This window comes from Xenopus tropicalis, chromosome 3 (assembly GCF_000004195.4).
Source record: "Xenopus tropicalis strain Nigerian chromosome 3, UCB_Xtro_10.0, whole genome shotgun sequence".
Lineage (NCBI taxonomy): Eukaryota > Metazoa > Chordata > Amphibia > Anura > Pipidae > Xenopus > Xenopus tropicalis.
The window spans coordinates 49,854,920-49,878,776 of record NC_030679.2 but is presented as its reverse complement, the minus strand read 5'-3'; the positions used below and the strand labels follow the sequence as shown (position 1 = coordinate 49,878,776).

At 38.8% G+C, this 23,857-nt stretch overlaps 1 protein-coding gene across 2 annotated transcripts; it reads right to left on the bottom strand.

Moving 5' to 3' along the window:
• Window positions 1–786: 786 nt before the first annotated feature.
• hcfc2 (host cell factor C2) lies at window positions 787–23,580 on the bottom strand. Of its 2 annotated transcripts, none has more exons than XM_004912902.4 (16): window positions 23,175–23,580; window positions 20,982–21,130; window positions 20,193–20,353; window positions 17,391–17,599; window positions 16,659–16,743; window positions 15,135–15,241; window positions 14,340–14,525; window positions 11,869–12,120; window positions 9,571–9,674; window positions 8,852–8,969; window positions 7,205–7,281; window positions 5,863–6,006; window positions 5,010–5,195; window positions 4,363–4,648; window positions 3,777–3,840; window positions 787–3,061 (listed from the first exon to the last, which is right to left on the bottom strand). In XM_004912902.4, the coding sequence occupies exons 1-16, from the start codon at window positions 23,509–23,511 to the stop codon at window positions 3,025–3,027; spliced, it is 2,502 nt and encodes an 833-aa protein (XP_004912959.2). In that variant the 5' UTR covers window positions 23,512–23,580; the 3' UTR covers window positions 787–3,024. The 2 variants fall into 2 exon arrangements, with proteins under 2 accessions (XP_004912959.2, XP_002938125.3); XM_002938079.5 differs by having other exon boundaries at window positions 9,571–9,671; window positions 23,175–23,578.
• Between the last annotated feature and the right edge of the window lie 277 nt (window positions 23,581–23,857).

Below are 23,857 nucleotides of genomic sequence, written 5' to 3'. Positions count from 1 at the left end.
AATAAACAAGTCTCCTTTATAAGCACTGGGCAAACATGCTTCTGTGTTATAACTCATGGCAACTAATCAGATTATTATTTTCATTTTTATAATCCAACTCATAATAGACAGATCAAAGCTAATTGTAGATAGGTTGCTCTAATCTTTGGCACAGTCCATTTTTAGTAAATGTGGCCAAATGAAGGTGATATCAGAAGCCATCACCATTCACCACTGGGTTAGCTATAACACTAATCAAATAAAGGTGGGAATGTTATAACTATGGGATAAAGGGACCAAGTTACTGTTTAGATATGCACGCTAAAAAGGTGCAACTGAAGTAGCCTTAGGGCTCTGGCACACGGGGAGATTAGTCGCCCGCGACAAATCTCCCTGAATTGCCATCCCACTGGCGAAAATGTAAATCGCCTCTCAAGGCAACTTGCGTATGCCATTCCACCAGCGATTTACATTTTCACTGGTGGGACGGCAATTCGGGGAGATTTGTCGCCGGCGACTAATCTCCCCGTGTGCCAGAGCCCTTATGTGTAGAATTCAGATCTCACACAGTGAGTTAAGGTAGGTCAGTTAAGCATGTGATTGCCAATATTAATTACGATTATCAGAGAGTTCTGCAAAAGAAAATCATACAGTATATGCATAAGCCCACTTTTTTGTGCAAATGAAGTTTAAAGGCAAATGGAAATGTTTAAGGGGACATAAAATCTCCAAATCAGTGTTCCTCCACCCTTATGCGATCTGTTATCTAAAGGACAGCAATATCCGGGTTAGATTTTTTTTAGCGAAACAACTAGAAACATTAAGCATTATTCTAATATTTTAAAGGGGACACAAAGCATTCACTAACATAGCTGCTCCCCCTGTTCTTTACAGATGCAGTCCTAATTACAGATGCCAATGATTTCCTAATGAGACAGATCCCTACCAGCACTGTGTCACTCAGCCCAGTAAGAAAACAGATAATAAACTAATGTAAGTTATCAAAGGGAAAGCATAGGTGCCCATAAACCACAGAATGGATTCAATATTTCACAGTTGTTCACTTTTCTACCAAACATTCATCTTGAGCCCTACTATTAGTTTACTGTAACCTTACATAGACTGGTGTTATGCTGCTGCAATGTAACCCAACTATCAATCAATGCGCCTGCCACTTACACAAAACTTTAGAGAGGAGCGTGCTGGGGAAATGCTGGATGTAAAATAAGACCATTGCAATGATAGTTGCCAAAGCAACTGGCTGCTGAAACACAAATAGCCAATTACTTGAGATGTCTTTCTCTCTTTTGCATGCCTATTGCTTATGAGGTAGATAGAGATGCCCATATGCGTATAGGTAGCAATTGAAATGGAAGGTTACAGTGATCAGTGTTAATGAGTAAAAGTTAAGTTGGTACCTTTGTGCTTTTCCTCATCACATATGCGGCATTTATTTTACAATGCACTTGCAAATTTCACTCTTTCTCACTTTTTACTACTGGCAAATTTAAAGTGGGGAGGACCCCAAACCCCCTCTGCATGTTTTGTCAAACAATCTGAAAGTGTAAGTACTGTTGGCTCCTGGCTTGGAAAGTGGCACCAGAGCGTTTTAGACTGAAAATCGCAAAGAAAACAGTAGCCAAAATCAGAGATGTACTCCTACCAAACCATTTTTGTTGTTAACTTTTGTATGGGGGACAGCTAAACTCTTTTCAGGTTGCAAAATATATCTTCTCTAAATACCTAGCGGAATACATTTCCATAATTATCCAAGAAATCAATTACTATACTCATAATCATAACTATTCTGCTAAAATAGGCACAGCTTTGAGCTACTAAAAGGCTCATTTAATATGGGTATCGAAGCAAGGTGTAGAGCATTAATACGGTTATGTAAGTTTGCCCAGGAGCAGTAACCCATAGCAACCAATCAGCAGGTTGCATTTACTGTACACATGTTCGAAAACAAACATCTTATTGGTTGTTATAAACTTCTGCTCCTGTGCAAACTTAGTGTCTTTTATTACATATCGGAATAAGTGGACATAACTGCACCCATTAGAGCCCATATACAAAGGACTTGTGCCAGCACCCTAGGAAGGTGCCCTCTATGCCTTGGGAAGGAGTAAAAATCAGGTGCAGAGCACAGTGCTTATCGATGCAAGGATAACCAAAGATAATAATGCATGCAAGTGAAATACAATAGCCCCTAGGCAATCCCGTCAGCCACTTATCCACAGCCCCCCCCCCACCCACGCACGTGCAGTGGACGACATGGGGGGGTGGTAGTGAGGGGCAGGTGGTGTGGGGAGGAGAACCCAGACATGGGGTAGGCAAACAGAAGAGGTACTTGCTTAGTGCATGGGGTTTATGACTTATAGGTGTAAGGCTTTTGGCACAAATAAGAAGATGGGGACCAGCAGGACTGTGTCTATGGCCATTCTTTCAGCTGAATTATAACTTTCTCCTTGGTTAACGTTTTAAATATTTATGTAGAGCTATTTAAAATAGTCAAATATTTTAAAAATGCTAAATATTTGGATTTTTTTTTCTATAAAAATCTATAATAAAATCCAAAGTTTCACGCTGATATTCCTTATTCTGTTATGTAAAACTGGCACCATCCCCACAATGTGAAATGCTAAGTGCCTATGGTATTGCACTTTATCCCTCCAACCCCTTTGCACCATTTTTATTGCTTAACACCAAATACTTAAAAGTATAGGTAAGTGGTTACAAAGTGGAAGCAAATTGTTTCTTATAAACAGAAACTGTACCAAGTAACATCTCCTGAGCACATATATACGTTTACATTTATGCATATTTAAAAGTATATATATATATCTCCATATATTTATACATAAGTATTTATACAATAAGTCTTTTAAGCATAATGCAAAAATAAACATTTTGAAATTTACAAAATATTACAAAAGGTGATACCTACACCTACTGAAAACTAACAAAAAAAAAACTGAACTGAGGGACAGCATGAATTCCTTCCAGTTGCAGTGAGAAATCCCTGGACATCTCCTCCATATCTTGCTATGGACTTTCCAATTTCAGCCTTACATTTTCTCTGCTGTAAAACATGATATTAGTTACTTTGAGGATATCATTTAAATTGCAAATAGAAACATATTGCCAATCTGCCAATTTGTTATACTTTGCTCTAATATTTTTAAACCAGTATTTCCCTGTGCTTTGAGCTATGAAACAAATAGGAAACTAAAAGCTCAGAAAGACCCTGTGTGCAACTTGGTGAACACTACCACAGAAGGCCACTATATGGTTATTTCCACAATTACTGCTGTCGGCATATGCACCAGTGTGGGAGTTACCATAGTAAGATGAGGGAGGGATTGAACTTATAGAAAAACACACAACTTTTAATGTAAATGCACATTTTTGACACTAAAGGCAAGCTTGTAGTGGCACAAAGAGAAAGTGACTAAGCAACATTACTAATAGTCACCAGCAAGGTCATGGATTCTTTTACCCACTGTAATGTCTGGTAGAGGAGTATGGTGCTGCATGAGCTGTTATTATTTATTTATAATGTCATCCCTTGAATTTTCTTTATATCAATAGCAATAAGCACACTTACTATTCATCATTGACACAATTTGCACTGATATGGAAGTGCAAGAGTACCTTACTGAATTGCATCAATACAAACTCTCAAATCACGTGCATTTTGGAGCACCCCCACTTGCAGGTGCAATTGTAAATGACACCTATTATTTTCATAATCCGTATAACATTTTATTATAAATAATAATAACTGTAGAAAATACCTTTGTGATGGAGGTACACACTGTTTATCGGTGGCCTTTGTTTCCTTTTTATTTTTAGATGAATCTAAATTGTAAAAGAACAAATAGCTTAAAATAGATGTAACAATTTCATTTTGCCTCTCTTGATTGCCTTATAATAAAATATGCATGTTTTCATATAACATACCGGTAAACATGTTGAAATGCAAGAGACTGCCCATATATAGTGGCTGTGGGCCTTTAAGTATTTTGCCTAGCTGGCTGGAATGTACCTTGCAATTCCCCAACTATATGGGGAAACAACAACCACATCTCCATTCTGGTTTGTATCTGCCTGAAAGCCATTTGGCACACAATTATTGCTGAATGTGTTGGCCAGGCATTGAAGGCATTTTGTTCAAATGTGTTTGCCCTTTTTGCATCTGCCACAGAAACAAACAAGGTAAGGCAAGAAAGATGTTAATAAGGGAAGTGGATGTTAAAGGGATTTGGAGGCTGGAGATAAGAAAGATATAATTTAGCTGCTGCTTAAGTGTCTCCTATTCATCCCAGCTTTTAGCATGATCAGACATTGAAAATGACAGGTCATGCCATGGAACTTACTTACCTTGTAGCCACCTCACTTGAGTAGCTGGGCCGTAGCCTTTTTCATTCTTTGCAGAAATTCTAAACACCACGGCAGGCCTGGAGCTGCAGTCGACATGTGCATTTGCCAGCTGTGCAGCTGTTACAGTGCAGGACGTTTTTTGGCCACAGTAAATTTTCATGAACACCAGCTGATTTAGAGTCTCTGCAACCTGCGATGTGCGTATGGCTAGATAAGCAGAGTATTCTAAAATATTTCCAGTGGGTGAAGAGGGTGTATCCCAGGAAATATGGATACATTCAGCATTCTGTAGGTAAAACACAACGAAATGCATAAGATGTAAATGCCTCTGCCGGAAGAAGCTGTCACTGATTGACATAAGTCAGTAAGGTTGATGTTGTGGATAGGCACCCTTAGAACACAAAATTAGCATTGAATAGATTATTAGAGATGTTCTGTTTAGTCAGGTTATTTATTATCACATCTGGATTTTCTACTAGTCAGCCAGACTACAGTTTTTTTTGGGAAGGATCTTTACCTTGGGCTTCTAGTGCCCTGAAATGCTCCATGTCATATAAAACATCTGTAAATATACTGTATTCTTTACACATGAATGTCATAAGCCTCTTAAAAATATAATTTACAAAATACAGAAATCAAGGTGTTACCTTTGTAATCTTTACAGATGAGGGAGCCCCAGGATAACCTGGAATACATGTCTTGAATTCAGCAACTTTACTGAATGGACCTACTCCACATCCATTAATTGCTGCCACCCTGAATCTGTAAACACTTCCTGGTAATAAATCATGCTTTTTCAGCAGTGTGTAATCTGGGATATCTGAATCACCACCCTAGATAACAAAAACACATGTAAATATCCATTACAGGAAAAAAACTTTTATTAAAATTCACAGTGCACATTAACGTTTATTTACACTGTAAATGTTACCAGAAGATACAATAAACTATAAAAGTAAATATGCACAGGCAGTATGTATCATACACAGCAGATTTACTCTTTCCCATCATGTAGTTCATGTGATCCTGCCTTAGGTTTAGGTTCTACTTTTGAGAAACAATTTAACTGTGCCCCTACTTAGTATATATAAAGGTTGTATATAAATCATGGCAGTTACAGTCTGCTTTATAGCACCAGGGGTATCGACAACAGTCTTCAGCCAGGACAGTACCTTTTAACTTCTTTCAGCACCTATAGGGAGGCTAGCCCCACAATTAACCAACATCTGCCTTAATGTTAAAAAAAAACATATATCCAAATCTCTGAGTAAGCACCAAAAAGCAGTCCCCTGTAGCTGCAAACCTCCTGTTAGTAGCTATTAAGCCAATGTGTACAACTACATTAGCTCACTAGCTTTCCTGCCTACTTGCTCCACTTTACAACACTCTTTACGTGAGGCAATAAGAAGTTTTCTTATGTTTTTGAATTTGTGTTAGGGCTGATCTTTGAAATAACATGAAAATAAGTAGGATGGCAATGAAAACTGATATACAAAATACCTTGCCTGATGCATCTTGTTTTTCTTCTGGCAAGAGAAAGAACTGAGTCACCACAGCACTATTATTTCTAAAAATGCCAACATCATACCACTGTCTCTGACCATTTTTCACCCCGGATTTTATTTTGCTGTCTTTACTGTTATTCTACAACGAAGAATAAAGAGAATGGTTAAAAATTTAAATAAATTACATGCTCTCATTAAATCTATTAGGTATGTCCATATGCACAGTTACACCTGACGCAATTGCAGCTACTGTGGCAAAATTAACACATTTGTGCTCACACTTTGACTCAAATTGAATGTGGTTGGCATTACTTGCACTGCTTGTCATTAAAAGTGACATGTGTGCCATTTTCTTTTGGTGCATCTGCAGAGGGAACCCGGGAGCTATCACCAGCTCCAAACCAGGTGGTAGCTCCAAGGTTCCCTCAGTACACTGTGTCAATAAGCAATGCAGATGCGCCAAAAGAAAAGGGTCAACATTTCTCTGTGTCAATGTATGCAGAAGCACCCGATTCAGCACAGGAGGCAGACAGTGGCACCAGCACAATTATTATGGAAGTCCATAGAGTACATCTCTACGCAAGTACCTTTAAAGAAGAAGTAAACCTTTTTTTCTATATTTAAAATTACTCTAAACATCCCGCAGAATAACATTCCTTAGTCCCTGTATTCAGTCTGATCTGGTTTCTGAATTATAAGTTGAAATCTCCAGCTCCTTTCCTCTTCTTCCTGGTACAGAGTGAAGCCCTGCACCCTCTTCTTGTTCGGCTCTCCTTATCTCTTTGACCACAGGGTAGTCAAAGAGGAGAGCCTTCTGTGCATGCCTGACAGAGAAGAAGCTTTCTGGGAATGCAAAGTGAATCAGGCAGTTATGTATGGGCACAGAAACAAATCTGCTGCTGCTGCACACTGGCTCCTGCTTCTCTGTGCACTCCCAGAAAGCTTCTTCTCTGTCAGGCATGCATAGAAGGCTCTCCTCTTGGACTACTGAACAGGAAGAGGAGGAGGTACTTCAAGCAGTACCAGGAAGAAGAGGAAAGGAGCTGGAGAACTTATGAATCAGAAACCAGATCAGACTGAATGCAAGGACTAAGGTATGTTGTTATGGGAGATGTTTAGAGTAATTATAAGATAGAAAAAAAAGGTTTACTTCTTCTTTAATGTATGAGATTCTAGACGACCCAACTAACGGAAGGGAAATGTGTGCCAATGCAACTGCACTTGCAGCCCTAAATGATCCCTAAAACATTTATGCACTGAAATATCAGCTTATAAACTTAAGGCATTTAACCACTTAAAACCAGACACCAGAAAAGCTTATGGTAGGTTTAACTTACATTTGAGTGAGGAAGGGTGCTCTTAGCTTGTGATGTGCAGCTATCAATAGAAGGCATATATTGCAGTGGAGCTGTAACTGGAAAAAGATAACATATTCCACAATTTTGAGAAAAGTATATAAATGCTATAGGACAAAAAAGTGCAGATTAAAAGCAAACAACAAAAACAAACATTGTCATTGCTTTCCACCAAACTCTGTAGGTTTAGGTTTAAAATATATTTGGAGTATTACTATTATGAATCATTTGAAACAGGCAATGTTTGTCCCCCACGTGGAGTTATCTACCACTAGCAGCACGAGTGTTGCAAGTGAGCTACTACAGAAGACCATGTGTTGAAATGGCCGTTACCAATGTAACACAATACGGTCCTCAAGCAATGGGAATTTCCAGCTTTCCTAATCAACTTCCCAGCTTTGCCAAGATACTGATAATCATATACCGATTGTGGAGGAAACAATGTGCTTGAAGCAGTGGCAGGGGTTCTCAACCACATCTGGATTGGTTTTTAAGCTGTTGGCGAACCCAGCCTAGTGATTGGTGACTATGATGTTGACACTTCTGTCCACTGCTTCCCAAAATGTACAAATAACGTGTAACTAGTTGTACATCATGATCTTGACTTATGTGCGTGGAAGCCTTTCATAAAAAACATTTGTATCTGTTGTCAGCCTATAATTGCATCATTCGATTAATATAGTCCACATTCATTTCAAAACTTAGAGGGATTATACTTTATGACATAGTTGTCAGAAATATTTTTAAATTATGAAATTTAAGTATATTCCATGCCACCTTACTGCTTCATAACTGAACATAACTACCAATCAGTAAAACAAACCTCTAAACTGCCACAAAAGAGATCAGAAAACAAAACTCTGCAGGCCAAGGCTCACCATATTTAAGCATTTTGTTGAAATACTACAGGCAGGAAATACAGAAATTGCAGAGCACCAATCAGATAGTCTGATTTGGCTTAAGGGTAATAAATAACCCCCGTTTGTAATATAAGCTTATTCAGATGGGCTTATGTAAAAAAAAAAAAAAAAGTGCATAAACACTATCTGAACAGGGCTGAAAGTGCATGTACACCACAAAACTCCATGGCTGTACAAATAAGTGGCCCAAAATACAGCATGTGAAACGTATTTCAAACCTTCAGGTTTTCTACTGAATGCTGTTAGTGAAGTTTTATCTTTAACATGTGTACTTGATGACTCAGTTTTAATGGTCTGCTGGGTTACCATAGTTTGTGCACTGGAGGCAATGCAGAATGCAGAAACTTCAGCTGTTAAAAGTCCTATGTCCATATCATGCACATCATTCAAATTTGATGATGTATCAGGACCTATGGCACAAAGTAAATGACAACCCATTAAACACTTCCTGCCCTCAGATAAAATAAAGGCTATTTAGGATTAGAAGCTGATACAATAAATATGATCAATAAGATCTGGAGTCAAGTATTCTAATTATATTTTCTACTTTTCAACACAACAAAAAACACCCATTTTCTGTAAAAATTGTGTATGCAAATACACATACAATACCAATTCATTTATATTTCCATTTTCCTTACTGGAATGCTGTATGTCTGATGCATTAGACAGTAATAAGTACGTAACTGACATTCCATTCAGTTCTTACCTACAGAATTGAGCCTGCGCAGTGCTTGCTGCTTGCCATTTAAATTGCAAGAAAGTGATGGATTCTCAGACAGGGCCGCAGATCTTTCTTGCAGTAAATTAGATGGCTGACTTTGTACCTGGCATGAAAGGAAGTATATTCTTAATATCAGAAAACTTTAATTAAACCTATGCACATGAACTCTTTCCTATAAAATGATATTACCAAATCACACTGCCTCGTTAAATGTGTTTTTTAATCTGTCTTGTTTTCCTACTTGGATTTTTTCTATGGCAAGTACATCGCTCTATGTCAATGTCCCAATTTATGCTAATAACACTGCATGGGAGGGAGCATTCTGGAGTACATAATGTCAATCATTTAATCCTTGGGCACTTCTTGCTTGACACAGGTGGGCAACAGAGAGTGGCGGGTGGGGGTTGAAGCTTAGTCATTAGTGCTGAACGCTTTTTTATAGGCATAGTGACGAGTTTGTCTTAAAAGTGGTACGTCACTATCCCTTTAAGACTACAATTTGCTGAAAGAGGTTAAAACATACCAAAAGTATCTAGACAGTGCCTTGACCAGTGGGCACAACAGATTCTTATTGGCAGGATAAATAGCAGAAAGTACCCAGAGTAGTAATTGCTCAAACTCTGCAGCATCGGTCATTAAAATGTGACATGCTGCTACAGACGTCTGAATACTGCAGGATCCGAAAGGCTGACAAAGCTTCTTACCTTATTAGGCCTGTTGTGGGTGTTTTGCTCACACACATGATCTCGAAGGCCAGAAGAAAGTATACAATTTACAGCTTGCTGTGGGGACTCTTGGCAGTCTCCTGCTTCAACAGAAACACACAAACAAAGTGAAAAAAGTGGCAATCCCTTTAGTTTTTTGGAAGCAGTTTGTAGTGCTAGTACATGCAATAGAATCAAGATCAATTGAGGGAATTAGTTGCCCATTACATGTGTATCAGTTTAATCACTGCCTATTTCAACTATAACACCCTGGACTCATTTTTAGTATTTATGTTCGGTTGAAAAACCCAACATACTGTTTTTCGACTTCAGCTTATTCTTCCGCTTTTTCTTATTCTTATTCTTAGCGCCCCCCATTTTCTAAACGCTACTCATCCTACAGTTTTAGGGGTACAACACCCAAACTCTCCACACCTCTTCGCCCTATAGCGGAGCAGGTTGCTTGTGCTTTTCCAAGGGATCCTGCCCCCTGTCTTTTTGTGGCGCTGCTCCGAACGCCCCAATTTTTATATTGACTTTGACAGGGAAGATTTTAAAACTGCTGCCACTCTTACAGCTTTGAAGATGGGCTTACAGCGACATTTGTTGGATGACCCAAAGTGGGAGGGACCAACAACAGCCAATCAAATTTCACCCATTGACTTTAATAGGGAAATTTAAACTGCTGCCAATCTTACAGCTTTGAGGCCACACTCCCCAAACTTGAATCGCATAGTCATGGGGTCAGCCTGAATGAAAATATGATTGTTGGATGCCCAAAAGTGGGCAGATTTTACCTATTGACTTGGCTGAAATTCAACCTGCTGCCATTCTCACAGTAATAACACCAGGGTCCCCAAACTTTGCACAGTCAGTCACTGGGTGACTACTTATTCAAGGTTAGAAAAAGTGGGCAGGGTCTGCCAAAAGCCAATCACATTTCTTTCATTGTTTTTAGTGGTCAACTTTTAACTGCTGCCATTGTCACTGGGTGACTACATTCCAAGTTTAGAAAAGTGGGCGGGGCCAACAATAGCCAATCAGATTTCACTTCATACGTTTACATTTAAATTGCTACCATTCTTTAACTATTAATACTAAGGTCCCCAAACTTTGCAGAGCTAGTCACCAGGTAAATGCAGTTCAGAGTTAGAAAAAGTGGGTGGAGCCACCAACAGCCAATCAGATTTTAACTATTGATTTTCAATGGGGAAATTCAGCCTGCTGCCATTCTCACAGTATTAACACCAGGGTCACTAGGGGACTGCATTTTTAGGTTTTAAAAAGTGAGTTGAGCCACCAACAGCCAAAAATTTAAAATGCTGCCTTTCTCAGACTATTTATGTCAGGGTTCCCAAACTTTGTCAGTCACTGACTGACCACATATTCAGGGTTAGAACAAGTGGGCGGAGCCACCAACAGCCAATCCATTTCCACCCATTAAAATTCATTGGTTTATATTTAAACTGATGCCATTATTTAAGTATTAATTCCAGGGTTGTTAAACTTTCCAAAGATAGTCACTGGGTATTTATGGTTCAAAGTTAGAAAAAGTTGGCAGAGCCACCAACAGCCAATCACATTTCACCTATTTACTTTTAATGGTAAAGTGTAAAATGCTGTCAGTCCCACAATTTTTATGCCTGAGTCCCCCAAACTTTGCAAAGTTGGTCACTGGGGGTTGGGCCACTAACAGCCAATCAGATTTCATCCATTGAATTTTATTGGTTTAAATTTAAAATGCTGCCATTCTCACACTATTTATGCCAGGGTGCCCACTGTTTGTCACTTTGTGACTTCGACTCAAGGTTAGAAAAAGGCACACCCACCAACAACAATTACCTATTGACTTTTATTGGTTTAAATTTAAACTGCTGCTGTTCTTTAACTATTAATCCTAGGGTCCCTAAACTTTGCAGAATTAGTCACTGGGTAACTGAAGTGCCAGGTTAGAAAAAGAGGGCAGGGCCACCAACCACCAATCAGATGTCACTTGTTGACGTTCAGTGGGGAAATTTAAATTGCTACCATTCAGACACTATAAAAATCAGGGTCCCCAAACTTTGCAAAGTGGTTTTTACTATATAACTGTGGTCCACGAGAAAAAGTGGGCCAATCCAACAACAGATCAGATTTCATTCAGTAACTTCATGTTTTTCAAACCAACATGTAGTTTGTTCTCAAACTTCCCAATCTAGTTTATCTTTTACTGCTGGACACACAATTTTTCTTTTTAATTTTTACACATAAGCCATTTATTTAGGTTTTTCCACACATTTGAAAAAGAGAATAACTTACCTTCACCTGAGCCCAAAAGTCCTGTTTGAAACAAAGGCAGAGTAGTTGAATAATCTCCAGACCGACCATTGCCTTGATTTAGTGCTGAAATTTCACTGAGGGGAGCAGGAGTTCCAGCAATGGAAGAAGCTGGAGATTCTGGATTCAGCTGTAAAATATATCCTTCCACTGTTGGAAGCTCATCCCACTTAAGGTGAAAAGAATTGGTGGTAGCTTGGATCAGCTGAACTTGTGATGGTGGAGGCGGGGTATCTGAATATAAAAAGAATTTTGTGTCTAGGATTTCTAGATTACCAAGGTAGGTTACCTGTGTAATGATGACCGACAAGCGTAATTATACATGTTTTTCCCAAACATGACTGATCTGAACATTTGGCTCCCAGGCCAGTTATTGGATCATTATAAGGACAGGAAAGGACTGATGCAGCCCTCATTTCAAGTGATATTTAAACCTGCCTGATGGATATATTGGCTGTGCAGGCTGTGCTTTGGTGAAAGAATGGTGAAACACCTGCCCAACAGCATATGCAGGAGATAAGAAACTAATTGTGCATTAACCTAGATTTTACTCTAGAGCAGTATTTCCAAAACTGTAGAGCTTCCTGTGTAGGTGCAGATTGTAAGCTCTATGGGGCAGGGACCTCCATCCTCTTGTCTCTTGTATACTTTATTATTGTACTATGTATTTATTTGTTTCCATTATTATAAAGACCCCTGTTCTTCTAACAATTTATTGTTCTGTGGAACATCTCTGCGCACATAAATAGCACTATATTAAGAAAAATATGCATACATACATACATACATACATACATACATACACTTAGGGACATGTTGGGTAGAATGCCATTTTATGTCTGAGATACTCCTAAAAAGCTAATTTTAAAGGTTAATTACAGCAAGATTCTGGGTAAAAGTTATTTTAAACCCCAGATAATGTGGCTGAATGTTTGTAAGCTTGCTATGGGCTAAGAGGAGCCCTTGTTGCTCTAGCTATACATCCAAAAAGTTGAATGGAGACTTCAAAAGGCCAGTATCTTCATTGCACAAGGCTAGTGTATGATCTGAAGAACCCTCTAGTCATTGAAAATGCATTATACATTAAGGGGATATTTAAGGGTTTTTTTTCTAAAAAATGTATTACTAATGAATTCTGAGCAGCGAATTGCCATTGTGTCTTTATACAAAAGGAATATTAAAGTGGTCAAGTTCCATTTGCCAAAATACTGTCCAGTCAGGGGTTCCACCATAAAACTGGGCAAATATTAAATACCGTATTTTCCGGCGTATAAGACGACTTTTTTACCCCGAAATATCTGTGCCTAAGTCGGGGGTCGTCTTATACGCCGGGTACTCCCCTGCGGCTCCCCTGCCAGCGACCTCCTCCGTCTGCCTCTTCCTGATTATGCCGGCCAGGGCCAAGGCCGCCGTCATTGGTGGCCAGCGGAAAATTTGATTGGTTGCGCCCCGTGCGTGCGTGCGTGCGTGCGTGCGTGCGTACGTACGTACGTACGTACGTATGCACGCACAGGGCGCAACCTTTTAAAATGTTCAGAAGCTACAGTGAGCCGGCACAATCAGGAAGACGCAGACGGAGGAGGTCGCTGGCAGGGAAGCCGCAGGAGGTAGCTAGGATGGGGAAGCTGAGGGGAGCCGGAGGAAGTTGCTTGGGGGGAAGCTGGAGGAAGTCGCTTGGGGGGAAGCTGGAGTGTATTATTGCTTTTACTGCTGTTTTTCAAAAGTAAAATAATCCCCTCAAAATGCCTGGGGCAGGGGTAGTACAGCTGGTTCAGACTATGTACATTGCTAAAGGGTAACTTTAGCCAAGCACTATTCACAGGCAATGATTTGTTTCTTTATGGCTGCAACAGAGAAATTACATTCTGATTCGTTTATGCTCCATGTACACTCACAACTGCCTACCTGCATGATGTATTTTTTAGGGGGGCCCTGGTTACCAATGTTTTAGGGGGCCCTGGTTACCAATGTTTTAGGGGGCCTTGGCTACCAATGTCCTGTGTGACCACTCTAACCAATCAAAGCAGTTGTATACAACAACCAGCCAGTCGCCTGGCCTTTGGTGTGCGTTGGAAGAGGGGTAGTCTTATATGGCGAGTATATTCCAAACTCTATATTTTAACTGGAAAAGTTGGGGGTCGCCTTATACACCCAGTCATCTTATACGCCGGAAAATACGGTACATTTTTTATTTTCATAATTATTCATATACAACACATTTTTTAATGATTTACTATATTGTATTGTTTTACTTCACTTGTTTTGCCTAAAAGTGTTCAGCAAATCTGACGTGCCACACAAAAAACACTAGCCCAGAACTCTAACAATTGATCAAATCTAAGCCCAGCTAGTTTGAGAATTTTTTTCAGAATATTTTCAAGGAAGAACAAATTGACTTAATAGCAGTATTTAAATATCAAACTTTAAATTACACATTAAATAGTAAAAGTTACCTGTATCAATATACCATAAGTCTTTGCAGCAGACTTGGTAATTCCATGCCTTATTGTAGCCATCCCTCCCACTCCAGATATACAGACGTTTGCCAAATGTTACTGCACAATGCCCTGCCCTGGGCCCAGGCCAGTTCTTTTTCTCTTCCTGACAGTCTGATTTCAACGTTACCCACTCTGATTTATCTAATGAATAAAAATGGGAAGTTTACACAAAGACCATATGTACAAGAAAATAAATACTATAATATAAAATTTCCAAAAACGTGTGATAATTAATAATAATAATGAAAACATATTTTGTAGTGTTTATTTTCCCACAATTTTCATACAGATTCACATTTATTTTAATGCATGGGCAACATTATTAGTTTCTACAGGGTACATTTCCTTCTAACACAGTCCTGCAACAGAATCAACTAGTAGTTTCACAGACCTTTCAAATGGCTTAACTAAACCATTTACACTGAAGTAAAATAATTCTATTTGCCTTAGGCATTAAGTGTCATGGCTCAAAATCAAATATTTTAAAAAATAAAGATGACCATTCACAGGCAGAGTTAAGATGCGGATTCAAGTCCTTCAGACCGATTAGGCAGCTTATCTGCATGTGTATGGGGACCCCCAATGGGCCCACCTGACAGATATCTGGCCAGTTGTAGATTGGACAGGTTTGATTTTCGCACCGGATTGGGAATGCATTGGCTCCAAATGAGCAAATCTTACTGTGTATGGCCTTAACACTATGACATAACTTTTAAAAGCTAACAAAGTTAAGAAATCAGTAATACAAACCTAAATCCAGGTATGAAAATGAGTTGGTGCACTTCCACTGGTTATCTTTAGATAATGGACTATCATCACATTGTCTCTGGGGAACCCAGCCACCAAAAACATACATCCTGAAATGATAAACATATTTTTTAAAACTCTAAAAAGTATCTTTTTATAAAACAACATTATTTCTTCTTTTGGGGTGTCTAATATACACCTATACGAGTTTTACAGAATACTCGAGACCTTGGGTTTTTCTTATAAGTGATCTTTCCGTAATTTGGATCAACACACCATAAGGCTGCTAAAAAAAACCATTTAAACATTAAATAAAGCCAATAGGATTGTTTTGCCACCAATATGGATTCATGTAGCTTAGTTATCATCAAGTATAAGGTACTGTTTTATAATTTTTCAGATACAAAAATCAGAATCTAGAATAATTTTCTTAGAATGGACTTTATGAGCTTACTGGATAAGGGCAGTGGCAGACAGGGAGATTAGTCGCCCCACAAAAATCTTCATTACCGTGGGCGACTAATCTCCCCGCAATGCCATCCCACCGGCAAGAATGTAAATCGCGATTTCCCGAAGTCACCCGAAGTTGCCTTGAGAGAAAACTTCGGGCGACTTTGGGAAATCACAGTGACACGTATGCCATCCAACCAGCGATTTACATTCTTGCTGGTGGGATGGCATTGCGGGGAGATTAGTCGCCCCACGGTAACGAAGATTTCTCGTGGGACGACTAATCTCCCCATCTGCCACTGCCCTAACAAGTTGAGATAGTCCAGATAATGGATCCTATACCTGTACTATTAAATACACTAAAACCACCAGTTGTAAAATATCAATTTCCAGCATTTTTACCTATTTGCCATTTTACAACACTTTTCTGACTCAGGAAACTACTGACAGATTTGTAAAAGATGATATACTAATTCAGATGCATGTGTTTGACTGCCTTAAGAGGTTGAATACACTCCTTTTCAGTCGGTTTTTATATACAACACTGCCCAATTGCAGCGCATGTACGAACACCTATCCAAATTGCTAAACACAGATGAAAATTGCATGCAGGCATAATCAATATGGACAATTATTTTTCTGGCTTAAACAATTAAAAAAGAATAGACTACCAGATATAAAAAAACCATTTTACAAATGGTACCTTGTACCTGCCCTCCCCTGCAGTAGCGCTCTACAACAGGGGAGTGCAGGAAGAAATGCATGTAATTTTTTCTAATGGGGCTGTACTAACACAGGCGCATGTAAGCCCCAAATGCAGATGGAACACAGCATGTTTCCTGTGGTGGAACGCAGAAGGCTACAAGACTACCACCGCAGGGGTGCGCAGTTACAAATGCTTGTGCGTACGATCCTTAAGTCATGTGGTTTTTATGAAGACATGCTTTTAATTAAATAAAGTATCCATTTGACCAATAACATCCATTTCAGTAGTACAAAACATATTTCTACTTTAATGTAAGAATACAAGAGGCTTTGCAAGGGCAGTTACACAATAAATGTCAATAAAGCACTTGCCTATTTCCTATAATATTTGCTGTATGAAGGCTTCTGGGTAAAGGGGCTGCACCTTTACTTTGAGGACTTAACCATGTCATTGTTTCTGTAAAGAAAAAAAAACCAACTCAGTTTAAACGAATATACCATTTTAATGTAACTGAACTAGATTTTTATGGGCATTATACACCTATATACATCTTTTTTAAAATGTGCACAATATGTAGAATTTATGTTTAAAACACATTCTGCTCTTTTTTTATTTTTTTTTTAATTTTAATAAAACTCTTCTTTTCACTATTATTTTTTTTTTATTTAGAAAGCAAACTAGAGCGGCCATTTAAGATTTAAGTTACCTATTTCAGTTTATCTGCCCATGTTATGACAGGCCTCCCCGATCAATATCTGTCCGAAAACCAGGCAGGTGTCGATTTTCCCATTTGATCAGGGACTGCATCCTGACTGCAACCTGATTAACTACTTGCCAGGGATTTGTTTCAGTTGAATCAGAGGAATCTTTGGGAGTCTGAATACTGTGGCTTGGAGTGGTCTCTGCAAGCTTTACAGCTTCTTCAAGGTGTGTTAAAATTTTAACTAATTTCCTTTGATAAATCTTCCCCTTATTAGTTTCTGATTATGGACTTACAATATTATGCTGTAAATAGTTTATTTTTTATTCTTTTTCACTACCACATGTATGTCATCTGAAATGTTTGTCTGCCAATCCGATATAAGGTGAAAATCTGAACATACCAATGTTAAGTTCCCAAAGATCTGCTAGTCGACATCCAGACATTCCCCCAAATATATAAAGCTTTGGCTTTCCAGTATCTTTCCTGCAATAAACCACTGCTGAGTGAGACTCTCTGGGAGATGGTGGTGTCCCCTTGGTTACTGGGATATTCCAGCCAACAATACCACTTCCTGGACGTAACTCAAGCTCATACAAATCATTTAGGTATCTAAAATAAAAGAAAAATTTAGTGTAAGTGCCTGCCATATAATTAAAAAAATAATATTCAAGCCCTTATTCTTTTAAGGATATACATCTAAAAAGACAGTTTACAAATTTACAGAAAAAGAACTGATATTTGAAAACACAGATATTGGGAAAACTCTCAAATATCTATCAGAAAATAACCTCTTTGCTGGAAACAAAAACTCTCTAATTTAAGACAATTGGATTTTTCCTACAATACTACACATTACACATTGTTGACAGGCAAAGCAACCAGAACCCCTTTGCCAACCACCATTTGTTTTTCTGAAACTGTGGGTAAGCCCGGATCCTTTTTTTATGTTCAGAATTAGAAAATTTAACAAACTGTTGCTCAGGTCTTACTGGTAGTTAGTTGTAATAGGATACCACCACACCCTGTGATTTCTGGAGAGGGTAATATTCAGAATCCTTAATGTTTTACAGACTAAAAAAAATAGTTTCGAAAAATATTGACAACTTAAATAGTTTCACGTGGAATTAAGATAGACACCCACTCTAACCAACAGACCCTAACTAAAGAGTTGTAGGATTATGGCAATGGAACACAACAGGTAAAATCAGCAAGGTAATTATATGATTTGAAGTAAACTGCCCCCAGTGACATGTACCTAGAAACAAAGAAAACTAAAGGATAAATTATGGGCAAGTCAAACGACCACTGACAGCTTCCAACTGATGTCAAAGGCTTGTGCCATGGGTCAATCTAGACATATAATTAGCACCCAAAACCACACAAAAGTGTTTCAAAACAAACATTACCCATGAAAAGTGACTGGCATGCTTTAAAGGAACAGTAACACTAAAAAATAAAAAAGCTTTAAAATAATTAAAATATAATGTAATGTTGCCCTGCACTGGTAAAAGTTGCGTGTTTGCTTCAGAAAGACTACTATAGTTAATAGAAATAGCTGCTGTGTAGCCATGGGGGCAGCCATTTAAATTGAAAAAAGGAGAAAAGGCACAGGTTACATAAGAAGATAACAAATAACTCTGTAGAATACAATGGGAATCTATGCTACTTATCTGTTATCTGCTTAGTAACCTGTGCCTTTTCTCCTTTTTTCAATTTAAATGGCTGCCCCCATGGCTACACAACAGGGTATTTATATAAACTGTAGTAGTGTTTATGAAGCAAACACACAACTTTTACCAGTGCAGGGCAATAGTACATAATATATTAATTATTTTTATACACTTTCATTTTTTGGTGTTACTGTTCCTTTAAACTGATGCTAATATGAAGTTGTTTGCGGCATATTGCAGACATATTGCCCCCACTTAGTATTGCTCTAAATATCAGCAAATTATTTGTCCATCAATCTTACCCTTCTGTATGTATGTAAGAGAAACCTTAAACTGAAAAAAAAAATAGACTAGGCTGTTCAATGAAATACATTTATGGCATATCTTGTAGTTCTGTATAATGAACTTCCATATCTGGTGAATAGTATTCTGACACAAGATAAATATTGATCTATAACATGTACAGATCTATGCAAAGTAATTAATCCAAGCTAATATTAAAACTTAATAATTTGATTTGATCTTCCTATAACTATGTTTAATGCTAAGAAATAAATGATTGGTTATTGTTCAGATGGATTAAAAGTATACTTTTTTTTCAGTTTTTAAAGGGGACAGCAGGTGGCAGTACTGTAAAAAATGGTGGTAATTACAATAGAAAACCTTTCAAAATTAATACTGTCCTTATTTTTTTTTACATCAACTGCTAAAGACTGCTAAATTAAGGCATTTCTGGTGGAAGTTCATTTTCTAGGCATGCAATGTTAAAATTAAACTGAACTTTTTCATTTATTTTACAAAATATAATTTAATAGATCTAGTAATACTCATCTTTTACTCCTACATCCATTACTTTGGCTTCTGCTGAGAGCAACAGTTTAGATAAAATTGCATTATTAGTTAATTTCTTTATTCGTTTAAAGTACAACAAATTGTGTGATATATATAATGCCCAAATAAGTCCTTCCAACCCACTTATGAATTTCATTGATTTGATTCAGAAATAGAGTTCCATTCTGTTATTAGATGGTTTCATGAATGGGCTGATGGGGATTCACTCTAATTTGATTTTTTCATTTCACACTAATGCAGCTAAGTGTAATGCTCCAAAATGGTACATCAGGGTCCCATACACCATTCATGTCCAGTCGTTAAGTCCCAAATGGACTAAACACTCCCTGTGTATATAATGAAATGCTAGCCCTTCTGTACAGAACCTGTCTAAAGCATCAGCCTCTTCTATTCCACAGAACTGTCTTCTGACTCAGGATATCTTAACAGAGTGTTGAGTCCAAATTATTTTATTTACCATTTAACATTATATGCAAGTTGCAAATGCTTCCGTAAAAGAAATGTAAAAATAAAATCATAATTTTTCTGCATACCTATATATATTGGTACTGATGTTTTAAATAGGTGTTAACACTGTATTTTTGTTTTTTTAAAGATTTTTATTTTATTTTGTGACAAGATGTCATTTCCTTATCTACAAGATGTTTTAAGGGCATGAAAATGGCAGAGAATTAGCATACCTGGGAATGTTATTGTTGGTATCCTCACTTTCGTTGGCTAGACCACCAAATAAATAACATTTACTTCCGTGCAGGGAAAAGCTGTGACCAAGTCGGGGGCACGGTGGTGATCCAGATGATGGGGCCTGAGGCTTTAGCTTCTTCCACAGCCATCGACTGGCCTACAAATGAAATGTCAAATGTCAAAATAAAACCCAGAGTATTAACAAACGTCATATGTCAAAATAAAATCCAGAGTATTAACAAAGCATACATTACATGCCTGGCAGAACCAGAAATGTGATTTTACTTTGATTTTAGATATTGGATATGCTGAAGTTGAAATTGAATGTTTTTATTTCCAAATACCCTAAACTAAATCATGATATTCTATTTTCAGAATAGACCTTTCAGCAGGTTTATGCTTCAGTTCTCAATGTCAAATTTAGCAGTAACAATTGAGGTAGTGACAGGTTGGGGGTAATGTTTTGACCAATGATTTTGTTCACCAGGGCACCAACAGACAAAACACCCATGAGCCACAGGCCTAAGGCTTATGGCACACTGGGCATTTCTCTGCCTGAAAAATGACACTGTCAGAGAAATGCTTGTCACTATCTGGACTACCTACAGTTGACTTAAAAGGCAACCAATCATTCAGCAGCAGGGACAAATAGGTTTTACCGTGAAAACTATGGTCACAGGTGTGTGATATTGTCACTTTAAGTTTCCACAAGAGTGGCTGTCTTTTGACTCACTGCAGTAAATACAGCTGCCTGCCTAACACACTGGTGATATAGTGTACTGTACCTGTAATTCATAAATATCATTGCTGTATCTTCCAAATTCTACCATTCCTCCGAAAACTAAGATTCTTGTCCCATCACAAACAAACCCATGAGCTGCACAGCCTGGTGGGATATCTCCTCTCACAGCTGGAAGGAACCATTGATTGGTTGCTGGAAAAAAAATCAATTAAATCTCTAAATAAAAATTAGCACATTTATATGCCTATTACATGACACATCTTTGCTCCAAGAGGTAAGATTTCAGTTTAGTTTTAAAGAGGTTACTCAACAAAAAATTAAAAGATGGAAATACAGAGGAAAAGAGCAAAGAGCAGCAAGGTTTAAGAAGGTGGTGCAAGAGGTGGTTCCTCTGAGAAAAACAGAGGAGACAACCCAGGATATCTGGAGATACAGGTGAAGAAATGTTGTAAGGTGCATGAATCAAGGTCAATGTTGCCTCTAGTGGCCTGCACACAACATGTGTAAAGTTGAACTACCCCTTTAAGAGAAGGATGTTGTATAATATGCTTTGGTCAAAAAGGAGTAAAAAAAAAAAAGATCTAAACAGCAAAAGAGTGATCTCTCTCTAAATCTTATGTTATACGGTGCTCTTAAATATGGCTAAAAAGAACCTGAACTTGCCCCCTACCACAGCCTATTTACTTGTATTGTAAATACCTTAGAATAGCAAAATTGGTATTTTTTAGCCCAAAAAAATTCCAAGGAGAGGTAGCAGGGGGCAATGTTAAGTGCTTTTTATCCAGATTTGAGAAGTACAGTTTAATATAGAGTAAAGGGGAAGTCAGGAATCAGTGTAACGTAAACACTAGACCTTCTCTAAAGCAGACTTCACCCCTTCCTTCATCAGTGAACACAAATACAGTAATGCACCAGGTACCAACCAGTGCGCCACACAACAGATGCCTTGTCTCAGATGAAGCTATGGGATTTATTCTGTGACTTGGGGGACTACAAGAGTACTGCATTCAAATAAGTAGCATTGGAAATGTGGACCTGCCCTGTCCAGAGACAGCTTATTCCATGCAGTGAACCAGAACCCTCTCCTCAGCCTCATAGGATTTAGGCTTCTAGGAAAATGTTTAGCTTGACTGTGATTGAACTATCTACACAACTGCTGTACCTTTATCCACCTTAGCTACCTGTTCCAAAAGGATGCTAATTGCATTCATCATAGTAATTGAAATTTATAAACGGGACACCATTTGGAACCAAAACAATAACAGATGTTAGTAGATAAGCAGATACTAGAAAAGCTGGAAAAACAACCTTAATAGTGGTTTTATTTCCACTTTCAAGAGCAACTCTGATAGTGTTACATCTGTGAGAAATGTCTTTTTTACCCTCATACTAAGCAAACAAAATAGGCAGATAACATTTAATAGCATAAGCCGATGTGTTTCTCTCACAATGTAACTCCTAAGGATCCCTACGACTGTATACGCATTGCTGCTCAGCTTTCTACAGCGTATGCAATTGTGGGGTACATAATATTCTTAGGTAAAAATAGGTGAAATAAAGTTTAAATGTACATAATATTCTTAGGTGCAAATGAAGTGAAGGAAAAGAACGACTGTGCACCTACTATACTGTGACCAGCACATACTTTACAAGGAAAACTTGCAGGGGAGATTTTCTCAACCCTTTTAGGAAAAGCCTTTCCAGGGTACCCAATGTGTATAATACATTTTCACCAATTCATTTTCTTTTCTGTTATGGGAAGACTGGGGCCCTGATCAGTGGCTTGCAAATATTGGATCAAGGAGACCAACCTGCAGCACCTCCAGTTGTTAAACTACAAAGCAGCTTGAGGGCTGTATGTAGCACAACTATAACACGTATACTACACATACCAAACACATTGGTGCACAGTATAAAATGTTCTTTGCACTACTTTTTCTCCACCAGGGGCCCCTTTGATGCTGAGGGCCCAGGGCGGATGCCCTCTTTGCCAGACGCTTCAATTGACATATATCCATGAGATTTGTGCAATTCCCGGCTGATGCTGCAGTACAACTTCTCCCCTACAGCCTAGCAGTCCGCGCATAGTCGGAAGCTGTAGTTCAGCAACAGCTGGAGATAAAGTTGCTGTTCTGTTCTAGGGGCCGCTTATTGGCAACCAGTGTGACTCACTTGCCGAGTCCGGTAATAACACACCGGGCTAACTGAGGCCTCTCACCCCACCTCCATATCTCACCCGTATTGTAGACGTGTAGCTCCTCCGCGATGCCCTCGTTCCCTCCCCCATAGATAATCATGAGTTCCCTGATCGCCACCGCTCTGTGTCCATGCCGGGAGCGTGGCTCCGGGCCGGTAGAGGAAAGAACCTTCCCCCAGGTCAACTGGACGGGAACAGCCGCAGCCATCACAGCCCCCACCGCCTCCGCTCCTCCATCCCACAATGCAGCGGGGCGGAGGGGTTCAACGCCAGGGCGAACAGCGGCAAAGGGAGAGGCGGGGACAGGGACAGCGCTGTCACTGGGAGAAGAAATGGCAAGCTTCAAGCGCGCAGTGTGGAAATCTTTCCCTAACATTGGCCAGGGGCATCTAATTGCCCATAGTAGTTAGCAAATACATGAAACAAAACGTTTATATGTGTAGGGACCCATAGGGTTAGCAATCACTATAGCTTTAAACCCTACACGTCCTTATTTTACTGCTACTGGGCAGTAATTATTTTGCTACTAGCATATAGCTATGATTATTGGCCCATAGGCTTTCTGACCACTTCCTGCCACACTTTCATATAGTGTTTGGTAAGTGGGGGATCATCCTCTTTTGGGCCTGCATCTGCTGGACTAGCTGGATGCTGCAGGGAGCCTGGGATCAACAAAGCCCAGAAGTGTTCTGCCCTAGAGGGACCTGTATCTCTGGTGAAGT